A 19042-nucleotide genomic window follows, 5' to 3' on the forward strand; every position below is an offset into this window, starting at 1 on the left:
ACCTGGAGTCAGATCAAGGGAGTGCCCACCACCCCCACCTTGGGTTCAATTAAGCTGCTGGAGCAGCTCACAGAACTCAGGGAAGCACTTTACTTACTACTGTCAGTTTATTACAAAGCACAGTTGATAGGATGCAAATAAAGAGCCAGATGAAGACATGTGCATAGGGCGGGGCACGGGGAAGGGACGTGGAGCTTCCATGTTCCCCTGCCCCATGTGCCCCTACATGTCCAGCACCCCAGAATCTCTTTCCCTGTAGCTCAAGGATTTTTACAGCGGTTTCATCACATAGGCATGATCGATGATGATGATGATTATTATTATTATTCTTTGAGACACAGTTTTGCTCTCGTTGCTCAGGCTGGAGTGCAGTGGCGTGATCTCGGCTCACTGAAACCTCCGCCTCCCAGGTTCAAGTGAGTCTCTTGCCTCAGCCTCCTGAGTAGCTGGGATTACAGGCACCCACTGCCACACCCAGCTGATTTTTTGTATTTTTAGTAGAGGCGAGGTTTCACCATGTTGGCCAGACTGGTCTCAAACTCCTGACCTCAGGTGATCCACCTGCCTTAGCCTGCCAAAGTGCTGGGATTACAGGCGTGAGCCACCACGCCTGGCCGGCATGATTGATTATTAACTCAACTTCTGGCCCCACTTTTCTTCCCAGAGAATGGGAGGTGGAGCGGAAGTTCCAAGCTTCTAATCCTGGCTTGGTCCTTCTGTTGACCAGCCCCCATCCCACCAGGAGTCACCTCACTCGAACAAAAGATGCTCCTACCACCCGGGAAATTCCAAGGGTTAGGAGGTCTGTGTCAGGAGCCAGGGCCAGAAACCAAATATCAGAACAAAAGATGCACCTTGCACACCTAACATTCAGGAAGTTACAAGAGTTTTAGGAGCACTGTGCTGGGAACTGGGGACACAGACCAGATAGCTGTTTCTTACCTCACAATACCACTCTGGGTCATTGAGTCGAAAATAGATTTTATTCAAAAGAACTGCTCGCAGTTGCCCTTATTCCCTAGTAGCAAACCTGGATCCAAATGTAGATGGTCATTAACTGTAACTTCAGTTCAGTCTTACTTGTCCATATGAAGTCTCAGATTCAAATGCTGGGTTGGTAAAGTAAAAGCAGAATGGGCGGTGGAGGCTGCAGAAGGCTGAGGGCCCCTGCTGTCGCCCATGGATCGCTGCATTTGCAAGGAAGCTGAGCCCACGTTCTGATCTCCACATCTTCAGAGAGATGAGAAGTCTTGGTTATTTGTCACCTTCTCATTTTAACATCTCAGCAGCTAACACATTTGTTTTAAAATCTTGAGCCAGAAACAAGTGTATGTGGATGGGGTGTGGCTCATCCTGCTGGTTTAAGACCTCTGCATTCACTGTTTTAACTTCCTGTTTGACTAGGCGATGAATAGAAATACTGAGGCAGAAGAGAAATGTATGGAATGGGAAATAATTTGGGAATTAAGGGCATTTATGTCTGTTCTGAAGTTAAATAAGAAGATAGTCTCCCTATTTTTTTTTTTTTTTCAATCTCTGAATCTGTCTCCTCTGTAAGCACATTGGGCCAAGAACTGAATGTCTGTTCTAAACAGCAAGGACCTCACTCGTAAGCTTAAAGAAGGGTGCAGGTCCTGGCTCAAGACTGGCAGTTGTGGACAGGAGCTGCCTGTCAGCAGGACCGGGGTGTAGGCTGAATAGAAGCATTGAGAGACTCCTGGTGTCTGGCTCTGTGGTCACTTGGCCCACATCCTTCTCACAGTTTGTTCTTCTCCCATGTGGCATTTGTCTCTCAGCTTCTCCATAGTGGCACTCTTAGGGTCTGACACTAAAGGATACTCAGGCCATTAGAATGGGGGAAGAAGGAGGAGGGGGAGAGCCGACAGCACCTTATCTGACACGGGGGTTATTGTCAGAATAGTAGCTACTGATGCTGCTTAATTAGTTCTTCACTCTCATCTTTTTCTCTTTCCCTTTTTCTCCCATACCCCAACCCGGTCTTTTTAATGTCCCCCTCGTTGCCCTTCTCTCCCCTTTATTGTTAGTGTTAAACAGCTGCTTTTCAAAAATCTGTCGTCCCTTTTGTCCTCCCCAAGCCTCTAGAATTAAAGGGTATTCTGCTTATTTGTAAATGTATAAGACTAGATGTATCAGTGTCTAGGCCTCTAGAAGTCTTTTCTCCTGTGTACCACTTAACATTCTTATAGTCTGCATTTATCTGAAGTGACTTGGACTGACAGCCCTTTAAAAAAATTGTCTGTATTTTCACACCTGTAATTCCCAGCACTTTGGGAGGCCGAGGCGGGCAGATTCCACGAGGTCAGGAGATCGAGGCCATCCTGGCTAACACAGTGAGACCCTGTCTCCACTAAAAATACAAAAAAATTTAACCAGGCATGGTGACGGGTGCCTGTAGTCCCAGCTACTCGGGAGGCTGAGGCAGGTGAATGGCGTGAACCCTGGAGGTGGAGCTTGCAGTGAGCCAAGATCGCACCACTGCATTCCAGCCTGGGCGACAAAGCAAGGCTCCGTCTAAAAAAAAAAAAAAGTAGCTATATTTAAGGTGTACAGAGTGATGTAATATACGTGTATATAGTGAAATCATTACTACTGTCAAGCGCTTAACATATGCCTCACTTCACATGGTTACCTAAGTGTGTGTGTGCACGTGTGTGTGTGCACATGCATGTGTATGTGCAAGTGGGTATATGTGGTAAGAGCACCTAAAATCTCCCTCAGCAACTTTCCCATATATAATGCAATATCATTAATTGTAGCCCTCATGCTGTACATGAGATCTCTAGACTATCCTACATGACTGCAACTTTGTACCTTTGACCTACATCTCCCTAGTTCCCCCTGTCCCTGCCCCTGGTAACCACCCTTCTACTGTCTGCTTCTATAAGTTTTTTAGATTTTTTAAAGACCTGTTAAAAGTTCCACATGTAGGTAAGATCACGTGGTATTTTTATTTGTGTGTGTGGCTTATTTCCTTTAGCCTACTGTCCTTCAGGTTCATCCATGGTGTCACAAAATGGCAGGATTTCCTTTTAAGGCTGAATAATATTCCATTTTATGTGTATACTGCAGTTTCTTTATTCCTTCATCCATTGACAGACACTTAGGATGATTCTCTATCTTGGCAATTGCAAATAATGCTGCATTGAAAATGGGCGTGCAGGTATCTCTACAAGGTACTGCTCTCATTTCTTTGGCATATATACCTAGGAGAGGAGGAGTTGCTGGGTCATATGTTAGTTATAGTTTTATTTTTTAAGCCTCCATACTGTTTTCCATAGCAGCTGTGCCAATTTACATTTCCATCAAAATTGTACCAGGGTTCCCTTTTCTTTACACCTTTACCAACACTCATGATCTTTGGAGTTTTTAAATAATAGCTATCCAGTCAGGCGCAGTGGCTCATGCCTGTAATTTTAGCATTTTGGGAGCCTGAGGCGGGCGGATTACCTGAGGTCAGGAGTTCAAGACCAGCCTGGGCAGCATTGTTGAAACCCTATCTCTACTAAAAATACAAAAATTAGCCGGGCGTGGTGGTGAGTGGCTGTAATCCCAACTACTCGGGAAGCTGAGGCATGAGAATCACTTGAACCTGGGAGGCAGAAGTTGCAGTGAGCTGAGATTATGCTACTGCACCCCAGCCTGAGTGACAAAGCGAGACTGTCTCAAAAAATAAATAAGTAGGCCGGACACGGTGGCTCACACCTGTAATCCTAGCACTTTGGGAGGCCTGAGGTGGGAGGATCACGAGGTCAGGAGATTGAGACCATCCTGGCTAATACGGTGAAACCCCGTATTATAAAATACAAAATTTTTATAAAATACAAAAAATTTAGCCAGGCGTGGTGGCAGGCACCTGTAATCCCAGCTACTCGGGAGGCTGAGGCAGGAGAATGGTGAGAACCCGGGAGGTCGAGCTTGCAGTGAGCTGAGATCGCGTCACTGCACTCCAGCCTGGGTGACAGAGTGAGACTCCGTCTCTAAAATAAAATAAATAAAATAAAATAGCCATCCTAAGAAGTGGGACATGATATTTCACTGTGATTTTGATTTCCATTTCCCTAGTGATTAGTGATGTTGAGTGCCTTTTCATATACCTCTTGGCCATTTTTTTGGTCTTCTTTGGAAAAATGTCTATTTGGGTCCTTTGTCCATTTTTTAATTGAGTTTTTTTTTCTTTTTCTTTTTCTTTTTCTTTTTTTTTTTTTTTTTTTTTTTTTTTTTTGCTATTGTGCGAGTTCCTTGTATGTTTTGAATATTAACAGGTTATCAGATACGTGGCTCGCAAATATTTTCTTCCAGCTGATAGGCTACCTTTTCATTTTGATTGTTTCCTTTGCTGTTCAGAAGCTTTTTAGTTTCTTGTAGTCTCACTTGTTATTTTTGACTTTGTTGCCTGCGTTTTTGGTGTAATATTCAAAAACACAATTGCCAAGGCCAGCGCCAAGGAGCTTTTCACCTGTGTCTCCTTCTAGGAGTTGTGTGGTTTCAGGTCTTCCATGTAGGTCTGTAATCTATTTTAAGTTGATTTTTGTGTGTGGTATAAGACAAGGGCCAGTTTTATTCTTTTGCATGTAGATATCTGGTTTTCCCAGCACGACTTACTAAGAAGACTGCCCTTTCTCTATTGTGTCATCTTGGTGCCCTTGTCAAAAATTAAAATTAATCTGACAGCCCTTTTTAAATTGCTTCTGATTTGTGTTTTGCACTAAAAGATCTATAATTCAAGCCTTAAAATTGGCTACAAAGCCATTACTCTTAACATCCATATTATACTCCTATATTATACCCTTTTCTCCATCAAAAAAAAAAAATTGATTTGCCCAGTAGGTAGTTACTATCAGAAAATTAAACAATTTCATTTTCGTTTTGGTCTTTTTTCTTTTTTTTAACTGATGATCTTCCATTTTCACCTCTAGCAACTGGTGATGATGATGACTGGGATGAAGACTGGGACGGGCCCAAGTCCTCTTCCTACTTTAAGGATTCGGAATCAGCCGATGCAGGCGGCTCTCAGCGAGGAAACAGTCGTGCCAGCTCCTCATCCATGAAAATTCCCCTTAACAAGTAAGTTTAAAGGGGAGCTGGGGAACCAGGGCCGTAGTAGAAGTAAACAGTAATACAAAGCATATACCATAAAAAGAGGCAGCTGGCTTTTTCCCTTTCCAGTGATCTCCTAAGTTTTGGATATGATTCAGTTATTTTTATTTGGAGTTTAACTGAGAAGCTTACTTAAAAAAAAAAAAAAAAAAGATTTTTGTTTTACAAGGTTAATAAGCGAAATATTTATTTTATTTGATGATTTCCCAATTGTTTTCATTACTTCTACTTTTATCAGTTTATGACATATTAAGGTTTCATTACTAATGTCACAGGAAAGCTAAAAAAAAAGTAATAATAGCAACTCTGTTTTAAATGTTTTACTATTTTATTAATCACTTGCCATGTGCCAGACATTGTGCAGAGTGGTTTGTATCATTTACATGTGGCCCTCGTATCCTTTGTGGTACATAAAACCCCTGTTTTACTGCAGGCAAACTGATGCCCAGAGAGACGCACCCGAGTGTTCCAGTCAGGAAACCAGGCCCTCAGGCGCCGAAGCCCGTGTTCTCAGCTCCTGCGCCTAAAAACGTGGTCGGGAGCTTTGTTTTAGCTTAGGTTTCTCTTAGATTTAAAACAAAAAAAAAAGTGTTGTATTTTGTTTTGTTTTCTTGTTTTGAGACAGGCATTTCCCTCTGTCACCCAGGCTGAAGTGCAGTGCTGCGATCTTGGCTTACTGCAACCCCCACCTCCCCGGTTCAAGCGATTCTTGTGCCTCAGCTACCTGAGTAGCTGGGATTACAAATGCGTGCCACCATGCCCAGCTAATTTTTGTATTTTTAGTAGAGACAAGGTTTTACCATGTTGGCCAGGCTGGTCTCAAGCTCCTGGTCTCAAGTGATCCACCCGCCTCTGCCTCCCAAAGTGCTGGGATTACAGGCTTGAGCCACCGCACCTAGCCAAAAAAAAAAAAAAAAAAAAAAGTTTTTTAACAGTACTTGTAGATACCCTACTTAACAGGAAAGCATGTGGGCACCGGTGACCGTGGACATAGTAGGATTCTTTGGAGAGACCTAAATAAGGCTGTAGTTTATGCCTGTGTAGCTTGAAGGAGATATATTAATAATTTATGACTTCCATCAGAATTTTCAAGTACTCTTCTTCCAGCAGTTATGTTTAGTTTATTTTATGAAATGACTAATACTTTTCCCCAATATTCCAAGTCCATGATTGAAAGCAGATATCAAAGAATGTTAATCTGTGTCTGGAAAAATTAAAAACATAACATTTGACATATATTTAGACATCAAGATCTAGGTCTAGATGTAGTTTAATAAGTCCTACAAGTACTCCAAAGTGTATTTAAATAGCTTTGGTGATTAAATGCGTTCTCTTTTGACTGCACGCTTTTGCTGCCTCTTAATCCAGTTTCTTCCATTATATATTTTCCTGCTCAATTGCATGCATAATAAAATGAATAATTCTCTGTCTTGTTAGTCAACTGTGTCTTGTTTCAGAGTCAAATGTGAAGTTTTCAGTCGTGGTCAGTAGTGATGTGCATCATTGTCAGCTGTTCTTTAGATGTGAATATCAAGTATATTGAAAATTCATATAAATTAACCCCATTTTGAAAACAAAAGAAGCAGAGACTGAGAAAAATGAACAACCATGTTTTCATGGCTGATCAGTGAGGTTCCCTCATGCCTGGGGGGTCTCTGACTCTAGTTTTTGGTGCTCTCCTCTGCTCCACTCTTGCTCTCTGATTTGCTTATAACCTTAGGCAAGTTTCATGACCTGTTGGAATCTCAGTTTCTTCATCTCGGAAGCAAGGAGGTTGGCTTTAAGAATTCTTTCTGCTCTAAAATATCATTCCAGGTTGAAACCACATGAACGCAGTCCTAACTTGAACCTGTGCCTGTGAGGCATCTCCGTCCCTGTGTAGTGCTGTGAACAGTTTAAAACCCGCTGTATTTGTATTTAACTCTACTAATGTATAAATGAGTCACTTAAACTTAAAACAATTATAAAAATTGTTTTTAAGTATTAACACTTTTTCAGCAATTAGTCCATTTTATATGACAGCTGTATTCTAGTCATGGAACATAAATCTTATACTAGAAAAGGAGATCCGAAATTAAATATACTTGAGCACTATAAGAATTTATCTTGGGCCGGGTGCAGTGGCTCATGCCTGTAATCCCAGCGCCTTGGGAGGCTGAGGCAGGCAGATCACGAGGTCAGGAATTCGAGACCAGCCTGGCCAACATGGTGAAACCTCAGTCTGTACCAAAAATAAAAAAATTAGCCGGGCTTGGTGGTGTGCCTGTAATCCTAGCTACTTGGAAGGCTGAGGCAGGAAAATCGCTTGAAGCCGGGGGGCAGAGGTTGCAGTGAGCCAAGATGGCGCCACTGCACTCCAACCTGGGCAACACAGAAAGACTCTGTCTCAAAAAAAAAAAAAAAAAAAAAGACATCTTGATGCTGCTGAAATAATTAATACATTGCTGTCCTCAAAAATTTTTCTGTGGTCCGTAACAGTGCCCAAAAAGTGAAATGTTTACAAGCTAGTCAAGTTGTCGTGATATATAATCCCCACAGAAGCGCACCTGTAGTCCCAGCTACTCCGGAGGCTGAGGCAGGAGAATCGCTTGAACCAGGGAGGTGGAGGTTGTGGTGAGCCAAGATCGTGCCACTGTATTCCATCCTGGTGACATAGTGAGACTCTATCTCAAAAAAATAAATAAAATAAATTAATTAATAAATAAAAGTGTTCCAAGTTAGCCTGTTAATTCGTTAAGCATTCAGTATGCTCCAAAACCACCTCCAGGTCCTGAAAACCCAGATGCTTCCTCTAAGCCACTCTGGCTGCTGTAATAGGTAAATGGATAGCGGCAATCGGGTGTGATGAATGGAATCACAAAATATGCTCAAAATGCCGAGGAAGACTCTGCCTGAGGCTGCAGGGAGTACTTCCAAAGAGGGGATGACTTAATCGCCAGTGACTGAAATGTACTGAGTACATGCTAGGCTCTTTACATAAATCTTTAATTCCCTTATCACCTTTGAAGGTAGGTCATTCTGGTCTCATTCTTCCACAAGATTTCAGCCCCTAAGGCTACCGAAGTGTTGGAGTCAGAATTCAAACCCCACGCCATCCGGCTGCAGGACACCTCTGGTCTCTTGTATAAGCTGTGTTTTAAAGGAATGTCTAGAGAAAGGAGACTCAAGGGAAGTCGGTCGAGAATGCAGGAAAAGAAGACATGGGCCCCTGAGAGTATCACACTGGCCTTCAGCTTGGCACATGAATGAAAGTAGCAATGCGACTGGAACTTCGTAGAAATAAGATTCCTTTTCCCACTGTAGATATTTTACTTCCTTCTGTTTACTGAAAGAAAAATTCTAAAACCCAAATTAATCTTGTCTTTTTCAGTAGCACTTTTTAGATGGCTGTGTTCTAGCTGTTCTCCAATTTTAGAAATATCCTTTGGCTGTAGATTTGATTTCTGGAAGTAGTCAAGTTTATTTAAGTTTTTGGGTCTTAAGTGACCTCCCCCCTCACCCCCACCCCAAAGCCAAATTTATTGATTATACTTTGGGTCTCTTTACCAAGGAGACTTGTTTTCCACTGTCATGAACTGCTTCTGAAGGCAATTCCAAAAGAAACAAGCACATACACTGATGAGCAGGACAGCCTCTTTGGGACAGTTGTGGCCTCTGGAGTGAGCTTGTTGAAAGGCAACTTTAATTTGGATGTAGAAATGCCAGCACGTGGCTGTTGCCCCTGTGGCCAGCTCAGATTGGCATGCCCACTACTCACTGCCCCAGGGGACTAGGGGGCGTTTTTTCAGGTCTGCCCTTCACTCTGTGGGGTGATGGAATGTTTCAGACACGGTCAAGCAAATAGAGTGCCCGTAAACATCACACCTTCTGGAGTCAAACTGTTCTCCTTACCAGATCAAGCTTAATTAAATGCCTAATTGGCCATTGAACAATCTGATTACATTAGGTTTCGTTTACCACAGTTTCCTAGTTGTAGTGCACCCGAAAGACAGGACAAGGTTAAAATTGGTAAATTCAGTAAATGTGGACGAGAGTTGTAAAATTCTTACAAGGAAAGACTTAAGATTGACGAACCTTTGTATTCATGATTAGATTTCCTGGATTTGCGAAACCTGGCACGGAACAGTATTTGTTGGCCAAACAACTAGCAAAGCCCAAAGAGAAAATTCCCATCATTGTAAGTTTGTTTGTTTTTGTTTGCTTTCTTTCTGATTAAACTCTTAACACTGTACCTTAAAGCTAAGCGAGTTATTCATCTTTTGGAAAGTATTTTTAAATATATTTAATGTCCCAAAAACAGATAATATGTGTTAGTGTTGTAGGAGTACTGAAGATAATTAACACAAATTAATGCCTGTCATTATATTGTTTATTCTTTATCTTTCAGACCTTTAGTATTGAACAAACACTCATAAAACGTACTATTTTGATCATTTTTTTCTAAAATGTCTTGAAGTGTATTTTACATACTGTTTTTCTGTCAGCCCTATATGTTTCACTGATGAACTCAATTCAAATATTTGTTTCTTCCCTTGTAAAGTACATGTTTGTTATCAGAATAAGGTGCCCTTTCAGATATATTGGTAATAGTGTTTTTTCCAGTAAGCCAGCTGTCAAATCGAGATACGGAGCTACCAAATAAAAGCTGGGAGTTAAGGACATCATTAAGAATATCTGCCTTAGAATTACTTGGTCATCGCATAACGTGACACAAGCCCTTTGGTTTCATTCCACATTTTCATTGGTGATAGATTTTCTGTCTAGGTGATATTTAGTTGTAGATTCCCAAATGAAATTCTGGAAAAGAGAAGTATAGCTCTCTTCTGATCCTGTTGACTTAACCCTGTAACAATCAGATTGGGAACCTGAAGTCTTGAGTGTTCTCACCCTGGACTCAATCAAGGATGAGGAAACATCTGGTCTTATTCTGTAATCTTTGGAGACTTGATAAAATTGCAAGAATAGTATTAGATTCTTTAATTACTTGTGCCTGCATGTTTGAAAAACTCTAAACCCTGGAAGCCTCCAGACTGAAGAGCTGTAACCAAGAGCCCTTTTTATGCTTTTTCCCTCAAAGCAAATTTGGGGTAATTAACTTCTGAGTAGTTATATTAAAGATTTTTTTCCTGTTTTCTCTGGACTTAAATAAGTGAACATGTACCATTATTCTTTTCATGAGATTTAACACTCCTCAAAATCAAGAGCGCACAGCTCTGCCTCAGTTTTGTTTTTTTGTTTTTTGTTTGTTTGTTTGTTTTTAAGACAGAGTCTCACTCTGTCACCCAGGCTGGAGTGCAGTGGCGCGATCTTGGTTCACTGCAACCTCTGCCTCACGGGTTCAAGCAATTCTCCTGCCTCAGCCTCCCGAGTAGCTGGGATTATAGGCATAAGCCACCACGTCTGGCTAATTCTTTTTGTATTTTTTAGTAGAGATGGGGTTTCACCATATTGGCCAGGCTGGTCTTGAACTCCTGACCTTGTGATCCACCTGCATCGGCCTCCCAAAGTGCTGGGATTACAGGCATGAGCCCCCGCAGCCGGCCTGCCTCAGATTCTTAAAGGGGACTTTGTCCCAAGCGTGCAGTGGTGGTACAGAGTTAAGGGTTCCACCCTTTCATTGACCCGGAAGTTTTAGGTAGAACTGGACCCATGCAGCCAGTAGGCGGGTCTGCCTGTGTGGGCGTCCATACATGGAAGAAGCTGGGGAAAGCCACCGCATCTTCAGGAGGCCCAGAGAAAGCAGAGAGTAACTCTTTGCTCTAAAAGTGCCGTAACCTTGCCTTCTCATGAAACAGAGACCCATGAAATTGGGCACTACCCAAGCGCGGTTGCCGCTCTCAGCCCACTCACTGAGGGAGCCCCCGAAAGTCATCTCCTCTGCACCTTTCGGGTAGTTTCTTGGATCTGGGCCCTCTCTGCGGGCGTTATATTAATTTGTTCTCAGAGATTTTAGTCTCTTTTTAAACTGCTCCTATCCTTACAGTAGGGCACCTTCCTGACCTAACAGACTCTGGACTTAAATATCCCAATCCGCTTTTCCCATCTTCCACTTAAAAAAAAAAAAAAAAAAAAAACTAGGACTGGGTATACTTTTTTTTCCTTTTTATATCTGTCTGGCCTTGCCTCTCTGAGGTCTCAGCCTGAACAAATCTCTCTTCCTTCAGCGCAATCTGTGTGATTTTTCTCACTTTCTTTTTACTTTCTTACTGTACTTTTTCAAATCTGCAAGAGTAAAACCTGTTCATGAATTATTTCATTCTCCTTGAGTCTCTGGATGGATCTCTGAGTGAACCTGCTTCCTGAACAGTGGGTCTTTTTACAGTCCGTGTGTTTGCTTTTCATTCTTGTCTTGGATTGTAACTCAATTATTTTTCATTGTTAAGCCAAGAAGATAGATAACATTCTCAGTATAATAAGGACTTCTATTGCTCTGCAATGTGTTTTCATAAGAGGTACTGTCCTACGGTCTGAATCTCTGGAGTCTGTCATTGTGGTCGAAGTTTATGAAATGAATGAGGCAGAACCAACTTGAGACTGGTGGTGACTCAGGGAGTGATTTCAGGAGCCTGTACATGAGCTCCAGCATCCAGGTTCCTCTGCAGCTGCCCCCATGGCCTTGGATGCTGTTTTAAATAAGTTGAAAACACCAGGTTTGGGACAGCAGACCTATTGTCACCTAGCAATGCCTAGCAGAAATGATTCTCAGGCTCAAAACTTACACACGTGGTCTCTACACCCCCACATAGAACTTAGCTGATTTCCCTTCCTCACCTCCCACCACAGCTAAAACCCCAGTGAGCTAGTGTAAGCCTCGCCTGAATTTGTGAACTTGTGCCCCTAGTCACAGATAGAAGAGAAGGCCAGTGGGAAAGGAATGGAGGCCTACCCTCTTCGGGCAAGCCTTGCCCAGGTGGACGTGATACCTGGGGGGTTGGAAGTGAGCCAGCCCACTGTGCTTAGGCACAGCAGCCCACGGAAAAACAGCAAGCCTGGTTCTTGCTTTTAAGACATAGTAGTACCTCCCCCTCCCCCCACCCTGCCACTAGTAGTAAAACTGGCCATCATCTCTGGCCAATCTGACTAATCGCTTCTCTGAGCCACAGCAATGCTACTAGACCAGTGGCCCATCTGAAAACTGCTTGTTCCTGATCCACCATGAGATTGGTATGGAACATGAGAATATTTAGAAAACTTGAGGACAATTTGGTATTGTTGAAAAATCAAAATGTATGATGTTATATTTCACCAAACTATTATTGGAAATTTTTAAAAACTAGTCCTTCATCACATGTAGCTTGAGACAGCTAGACTATAAAGAAACATTGCTTTGTAACTAGCACTCTCCTCAGGAGAGGGAAGCTGGTGTCTCCTCTTCGTGGGCTGAGCTACCCACATGGGAGCAGAAGGGTTTCCCACAGGTGCGTTCTTTAAACATAGTATCTAACAGGAACAGAAACCATTGAACCATATATGTACCTTTCAAAGAGGAACAAGAATGACCCTCCAAAGGACTTCTCATTCTGAAAAAAATGACTTGCTGACTCACATCAATTATATTTATTATTTTTCCATGTAACAAAATTACTTATTTCTGGAACATTGCATAGGTTGGAGATTATGGCCCAATGTGGGTTTATCCTACCTCTACATTTGACTGTGTGGTAGCAGATCCCAGGAAAGGCTCCAAAATGTATGGTCTGAAGAGCTACATTGAATATCAGCTAACACCCACTGTAAGTATCCACGTTATCAAAAGCAGAATCGTGTGGATCACTGATCGCAGCTTGCTTTTTTCTTCATTTTCTAGAGTTGGCATTGGTAACCTTTTCTCTTCCGCTTATTTTGTAGAACACTAATCGATCTGTAAACCACAGGTATAAGCACTTTGACTGGTTATATGAGCGTCTCCTGGTTAAGTTTGGGTCAGCCATTCCAATCCCTTCTCTTCCAGACAAGCAAGTCACAGGTGAGTGTGTTTAATGCTAAACCCAGCATGACAAATAAAAAGACTCAAGTCAGATTATCCTCCTATAAGTCAGTGATGGCGTTTTCCATCCTGTAGAGCAGCAGGAGGCAGGAGTTGGGAACAGTAATTAAATACAGCTATGAAGAGAGAACCATAGCATGTTGTACATGTATCTGGAAGTTGCCTAAACATCTAACAAGAACGTTTAATGTACAAATCACTGGTCTTGGTATGTGTGTTGAATTCCAGCAGAGTCATTGCCTTCATTGCTGTACTCTTTCTACAAAAGAAATGTGTACATTTAAAATATGTGAAAAATGACACCTGAAAAAACAGAAATGATTCAGATAGCCTAAAATGGAAACAAAAACATATGACCCACATGATGCAAACAGGTTATGCAGATGAGCTGCGTTATTTCATTAGATGAGTGAGCACTGGACGGAGAAGCCACAGAACTGCTAAGTGTTAACGAAGGAAGAAGCTGCCCGGTTTTCTGCTTGCTTTGATTATTACCCTCTCCCTTTTCTTGTTTTTTAAAAGTGCCATTTTCTATTTATTTTGATTACTACCTTCTGCCTTCTCTTGTTTTTTAAGTGCCACATTCCCTCCTCTCCCCCACCCCCAAGAATATCTTGGTAAATAACCCATGGTGTTACTAGAGCACCTTGTAAGTATGCAGGTAGAAAGGTTTGTTTTTGTGTCTGGGAATGGTTTTTGTTTTTAATCTCCAGCCTAGCATAGACTCTGCTACTCTGTGTAGGCACTCAGGGACTCAGCATGTGTGTGTCAAAATAAAGGTTGTGGGCCGGGCACGGTGGCTCGCGCTTGTAATCTCAGCGCCGGGAGATTTGGGAGGCCGAGGCGGGCGAATCACGAGGTCAGGAGATGGAGACCATCCTGGCTAACACGGTGAAACCCCGTTTCTACTAAAAAATTAGCCGGGTGAGGTGGTAGGCGCCTGTAGTCCCAGCTCCTGGGGAGGCTGAGGCAGGAGAATGGCGTAAACCCAGGAGGCAGAGGTTGCGATGAGCTGAGATCGCACCACTGCACTCCAGCCCAGGCGACAGAGCGAGACTCTGTCTCAAAAAATAAATAAATAAATAAAATAAATAATAAAGTTTGTGAAGAAATGGACTTAAAGGTTAGGCAGAGTTTAGTATATTGCTAGAAATGTTCATATACATGAACTAGTGAAAATAGAAAGGAGTGGATTGAGAGTGAGAGGAGGTCTTCAAAGGTCAGAGCCAGGAGGCCTGAAAGAGATGTGAAGGAGACGCCGAGAGGCTCACCTGAACCCACGGAGAAGCAACATGGAGGGGTGAAGGAAGGGTTCTTTCCCAAAGGTCAGGGAAGACCAGAGGCGGTGGAATTCTCACTGCATTCGCAAGAGTCAAACAGTTCAGAGAGGGCCTGCGACTCTTCACAGCCAGGTGGCAGTGCCAGATGGAGACATGTCAGCATCCCCGTGGAGTCCCACATGTGCCTGCCTGGACACTTCCCGAGTGCCTCTCATCTGTCCTCACAGATAGTCATTTTCATCTTCACTTTATGTATGAGGAAATGGAAATCCAAACATTAAACAGGTTCCCCTCTCTATTGTCGAAAAAGGAATGTGAACCTGATCCCACAGCTTACTCTGTTTATGTTAAGATGTGGACTGACTAAATCTTCCCCTAGAATTAGTATTCATACAATGAGTAAATTATTCTCCTTAAAACATTACTTTATATTTTACTTTGTTTTATGTTTGTTTTTCCCTGAAGTGTTTTGTGGAGATGGAAAGTTTTGTTTTAAAAGTTTTGATTTTGATTTTTTTGGAAAACATTTCAAAAATTTCAAATTGTCATAGGAAAATTGAAAATGGGGCTGCACTGCTGGGTAGATAAACACATCCCCACAGTCCCCTGGGTGACACTTGAGTGGTGCCTCGTGATGCTGGGGCCATGGAGTGACAGCCAGAGGGCGGGGCTGCTGCTGCCTTCCGCCCAGAGGCACTGACCGCACCCCTACTTCTAACCCAGTTCAGACACTCCCTGTACCTCCTTTTTGTCGTCCTTATTGCTTTCAATCACAGCTTTCTCTTTAAAAATACAGATTTCTTTCCATGAAAACTTCAGTTCTGCCATTTAAAATTATAGTCTATTTCCTTGAATTTTGTACTGTCCTTTATTAACTTGGTTAGCACAGCGTGTGCTCCGCGGTGTTTAAATACATGGGTTAATGGCCTGTTTCAGGCTTGTAAGAAATTCTCGTATCTTTTAGATTGTAATACATTGTTTATTCTGAATAATTCAGTACTCTTGTAAAGCTTCGGAGAGTCACGGTTCTCCTTCCATACTAAGATTTGTTTAAAAAAAATAAGTTCAGGCGTGCAGCCAGGGAGGGGAATGTCATAGAAAAGCAAGCAAGCAGCAGCCCCTCGGTGTGAAGAAAGTTTAGCTTTGATTCACTAACTGGGATATGAGCCAAGGAAGCCAAACAGCACAGAAGGGCTCTATTTCCCCCCTCTCACTTGTTTGCCTCCTGCCTGGGATGCCCATAGATCATTATTATATGAGAGCTCTCCTCTCACTTAACTACAGAAGAAAAGAAAAAGGAATGCTTAGTAGGTGATGCTGTGATATTCCTGTGGACTCGATAATTAATCCATGAAAAAGTGTACAGTTAACATTTCTGTATTTGTTTAGAGATTTTTTTATGGAAATAATATTGAATGAATATGATTTTACTCCTGGGACCAAACTGATACATTCATATACTTATTGAAAACCTTAGTAAGGTTCATGGAAAACAGAGAAATAAAAGTTCCCCCTTCTTTGTAATTCTTTGCAACTTGGTCTGAAAATTCTACCAAACGTAAAATAACATCTGAAGTCATAAGCTTAAAGAGAAACCAGCTGTGTCAGAAAAATTTTCACAAGAATAATTTTTCAATAAAATAAGAATCTCTAAATTTCAACCAATGATTGGCTAATGAACTCTGGGTATAACTCACCTGGCCGTAATGGGAGGTTCATCGTATCCCAGGTCCAGGCTGGCTTTCTGGCCAGGAGGTGGATTATCGTTTTTCCAAGTTACAAGGCTTTGCTTCTGCTTAATCTACTGCTAGTAAATGCAAAGTTTGCAATGCTGTAGTACACTGACAGTGTCTAGACTCATTGTTCTGTTCAAGTCCACTTTTTAGGTAATAAAAGTTTTTGATATATAGGCGCATAATACTATCTATTATTTATTTATTTTTGGAGACAGGGTCTTGCTCTGTTACCCAGCCTGGAGTGCAGTGGCACAGTCATAGCTCACTGCAGCCTTGACCTCCTGGACTCAAGTGATCCTCCCACCTCAGCCTCCCAAGTAGCTGGGATTATAGGTGCACGCCACCATTGCCTGACTTATACTCGTAGTTTCTAAAGGAAAGTTCAGGTTTCATTTTTTAAATTTTACTTTTAAATTTAGGTACAGTAAATTCATTCTTTTTGGTGTAGAGTTCTGAGTTTTGACAGCTACCACTGCAGTCTTGCAACCACCACTAGATTTCATGATACAGAACAGCTCCGTCACCTCCCCAGGTTCCCTCGTGCTTCCCATCCCCCTAGTCCTAACCATGGCAACAGCTGATGTGTTCTTTGTGTTCATAATTTTGTGTTTTCTAGAATGTCATTATAAATGGAAGCATGCAGTGTATAGTCTTTCGAGTCTGACTGCTTTCATTTAGCATAACGCATTTGCAAGTCATTCATTTTGTTGTGTCAATAGTTTGTTCCTTTTGAGGCCAATAGTATTCCAGTGTTTAGATATACCATAGCTTGTTTATCCATTCACTCATTGAAGGACATTTGGGTTTCCAGCTTTTGGCAATTATGAATAAAGCTGCCATAAACATTTGCAAACAGGTTTTTGCATGAACATAAGTTTTCATTCCTCTTGGGTAAGTAAGAGTAAAATGACTGGGTCATTTGGCAAGTATATGTTTAATGTTTAAGAAATTGCCCGACTGTTTTTCAAAGAGGCTATACCGTTTTGGAATCCTCACCAGCAATATATGAGAGTATCAGTAGTTCCACATCCCTACCTGCACTTGATAGTGTCCGGTTTTCCTCGTTTTAACCAGTCCGATAGGTATGCAGTGGGATCTCAGCGTGGTTTTGATTTGCATTTCCTGATGGCGAGTGGGGCCGAGCATCTCTTCATGTGCTTATTTCCCATCTGTAGGTCTTCGGTGCTGAAGCATCTGTTCACATCTTGTGCTCATTTTGTATCAGTCTGTTTTCTTGTTGTTGAATCCTGAGATTTTTAAAAATATGTATATATTCTAGAAACAAGTTCTTTGTTAGATAAGTGATTTGCAAATAACTTGTCGCAGCTGTGGCTTGGCTTGTCATTTTCTTTTTCTTTCTTTTTTTTTTTTTTTTTTTTGAGACAGGGTCTCACTCTGGTCGCCCAGGCTGGAATGCAATGTCAACCATCTCAGCTCACTACAACCTTGACCTTGACCTCCCGGGCTCAAGCAGTCTTCCAGCCTCAGCCTCCTGAGTAACTAGGGGACTGCAGGTTCTCATCAACACTTCTTGTGAATTTTTTGTATTTTTGGTAGAGACAGGGTTTTCACCCTGTTGCGTAGGCTGGTCTCGAAGTCCTGAGCTCAAGCGATCCACCCACTTCAGCCTCCCAAAGTGTTGGGATTAGAGGCAGGAGCTACCACACTAGCCTTATTATTTTCTTAACAGTGTCTTTTGCATAACAAAGGCTTTTAACTTTAATGAAGTTCACTGTTACCAGTTTTTTCTTTCATGGACTGTGCTTGAGGTGTCATGGCTAAGATCAATTCACAACATTTTCTTCTAAAGGTTTTGTAGTTTTAGGCTTTTCATTTAGGTCTTTGATACATTTTGAGGTTATTTTTATATAAGGTGTGCAGTGCGGTAGAGGTAGTGCATTTTTTTTTTTTCATCAGGATATTCAGTGGGTCTCACACCATCTTTTGGAAAGACAGATCTGTTTTACATTTATTAGAATGATGTTTGTAAAAGAAAAAAATCAGTTGATTGTATTTGTGGGTTTATTTCTGGATTCTGTTCTGTTCCATTGATTTATGTGTCCATCCCTTTCTCCAGTCCTGCACTGTCTTGACTTGTATAGCTTTATGGTAAGTCTTTAAATCAGGTAGTGTGAATCCTCCAACTTGGTTCCTTTACAACACTGTTTTGGCTATTCTTTTTCTTTTCCTTTCCTTGTAAATTTAAATGTCAGTTTGTAGATATTTATAATCATGCTGGAATTTTTATTGGAACCGCGTTGATTCTATGGAACAATTTTCACATCTTGATATCTCATCTTCTCCATATATAAATATATCATATTTTATTTTCATTAGGGTTTTGGAGTCTTCAACATACAGATTCTGCATATATTTTGTTAGATTTATATGTAAGAATTTCAGGCCAGGCACGGTGGCTCACAGCTGTAATCTCAGCATTTTGGGAGGCTGAGGCGGGTGGATCACCTGAGGTCAGGAGTTTGAGACCAACCTGGCCAACGTGGTGAAACCCCATCTCTACTGGAAAAAAAAAAATTAGCCAGGCGTGGTGGTGTGCACCTGTAGTCCCAGCTACTCAGGAGGCTGAGGCAGGAGAATCGCTTGAATCCGGGAGGTGGAGGTTGCAGTGAGCCGGGATCACACCACTGCATTCCAGCCTGGGTGACAGAGTTAGACTTTGTCTCAAAAAAACAAAAAATTTATGTGTAAGAATTTCATTGGAGAGTTGTATTGTAAATGGTACTATTTGTTTTCTAGTTATGTATTGCATATAGAGATACAATTGATTTTTTTATATGCACCTTTTATCTGTGGCCTTGCTAAACTCAGTAGTTCCAGGAGCTTTTTTGTGGGTATGGATGCTTTGGTTTTTTTCTCTTTTCTTTTTTAATGTAGACAATCATGTCAGCTTGGAATAGAGA

General features: G+C 41.8%; 1 protein-coding gene across 3 annotated transcripts in view; it reads left to right on the forward strand.

The window, feature by feature from the left end:
* Positions 1-19042, forward strand: part of LOC105478738 (sorting nexin 9) — a 124771-nt gene that overhangs the window by 75053 nt on the left and 30676 nt on the right. For all 3 annotated transcript variants that reach the window (XM_011736342.3, XM_011736341.2, XM_011736344.3), the window contains 4 exons: positions 4938-5085; positions 9211-9295; positions 12726-12851; positions 12967-13084. In XM_011736342.3, coding sequence (XP_011734644.1) covers positions 4938-5085; positions 9211-9295; positions 12726-12851; positions 12967-13084 — 477 coding nt within the window. The remainder of the gene's footprint in view (positions 1-4937; positions 5086-9210; positions 9296-12725; positions 12852-12966; positions 13085-19042) is intronic.

Source organism: Macaca nemestrina, chromosome 5 (genome assembly GCF_043159975.1).
Source record: "Macaca nemestrina isolate mMacNem1 chromosome 5, mMacNem.hap1, whole genome shotgun sequence".
Taxonomy (NCBI): domain Eukaryota; kingdom Metazoa; phylum Chordata; class Mammalia; order Primates; family Cercopithecidae; genus Macaca; species Macaca nemestrina.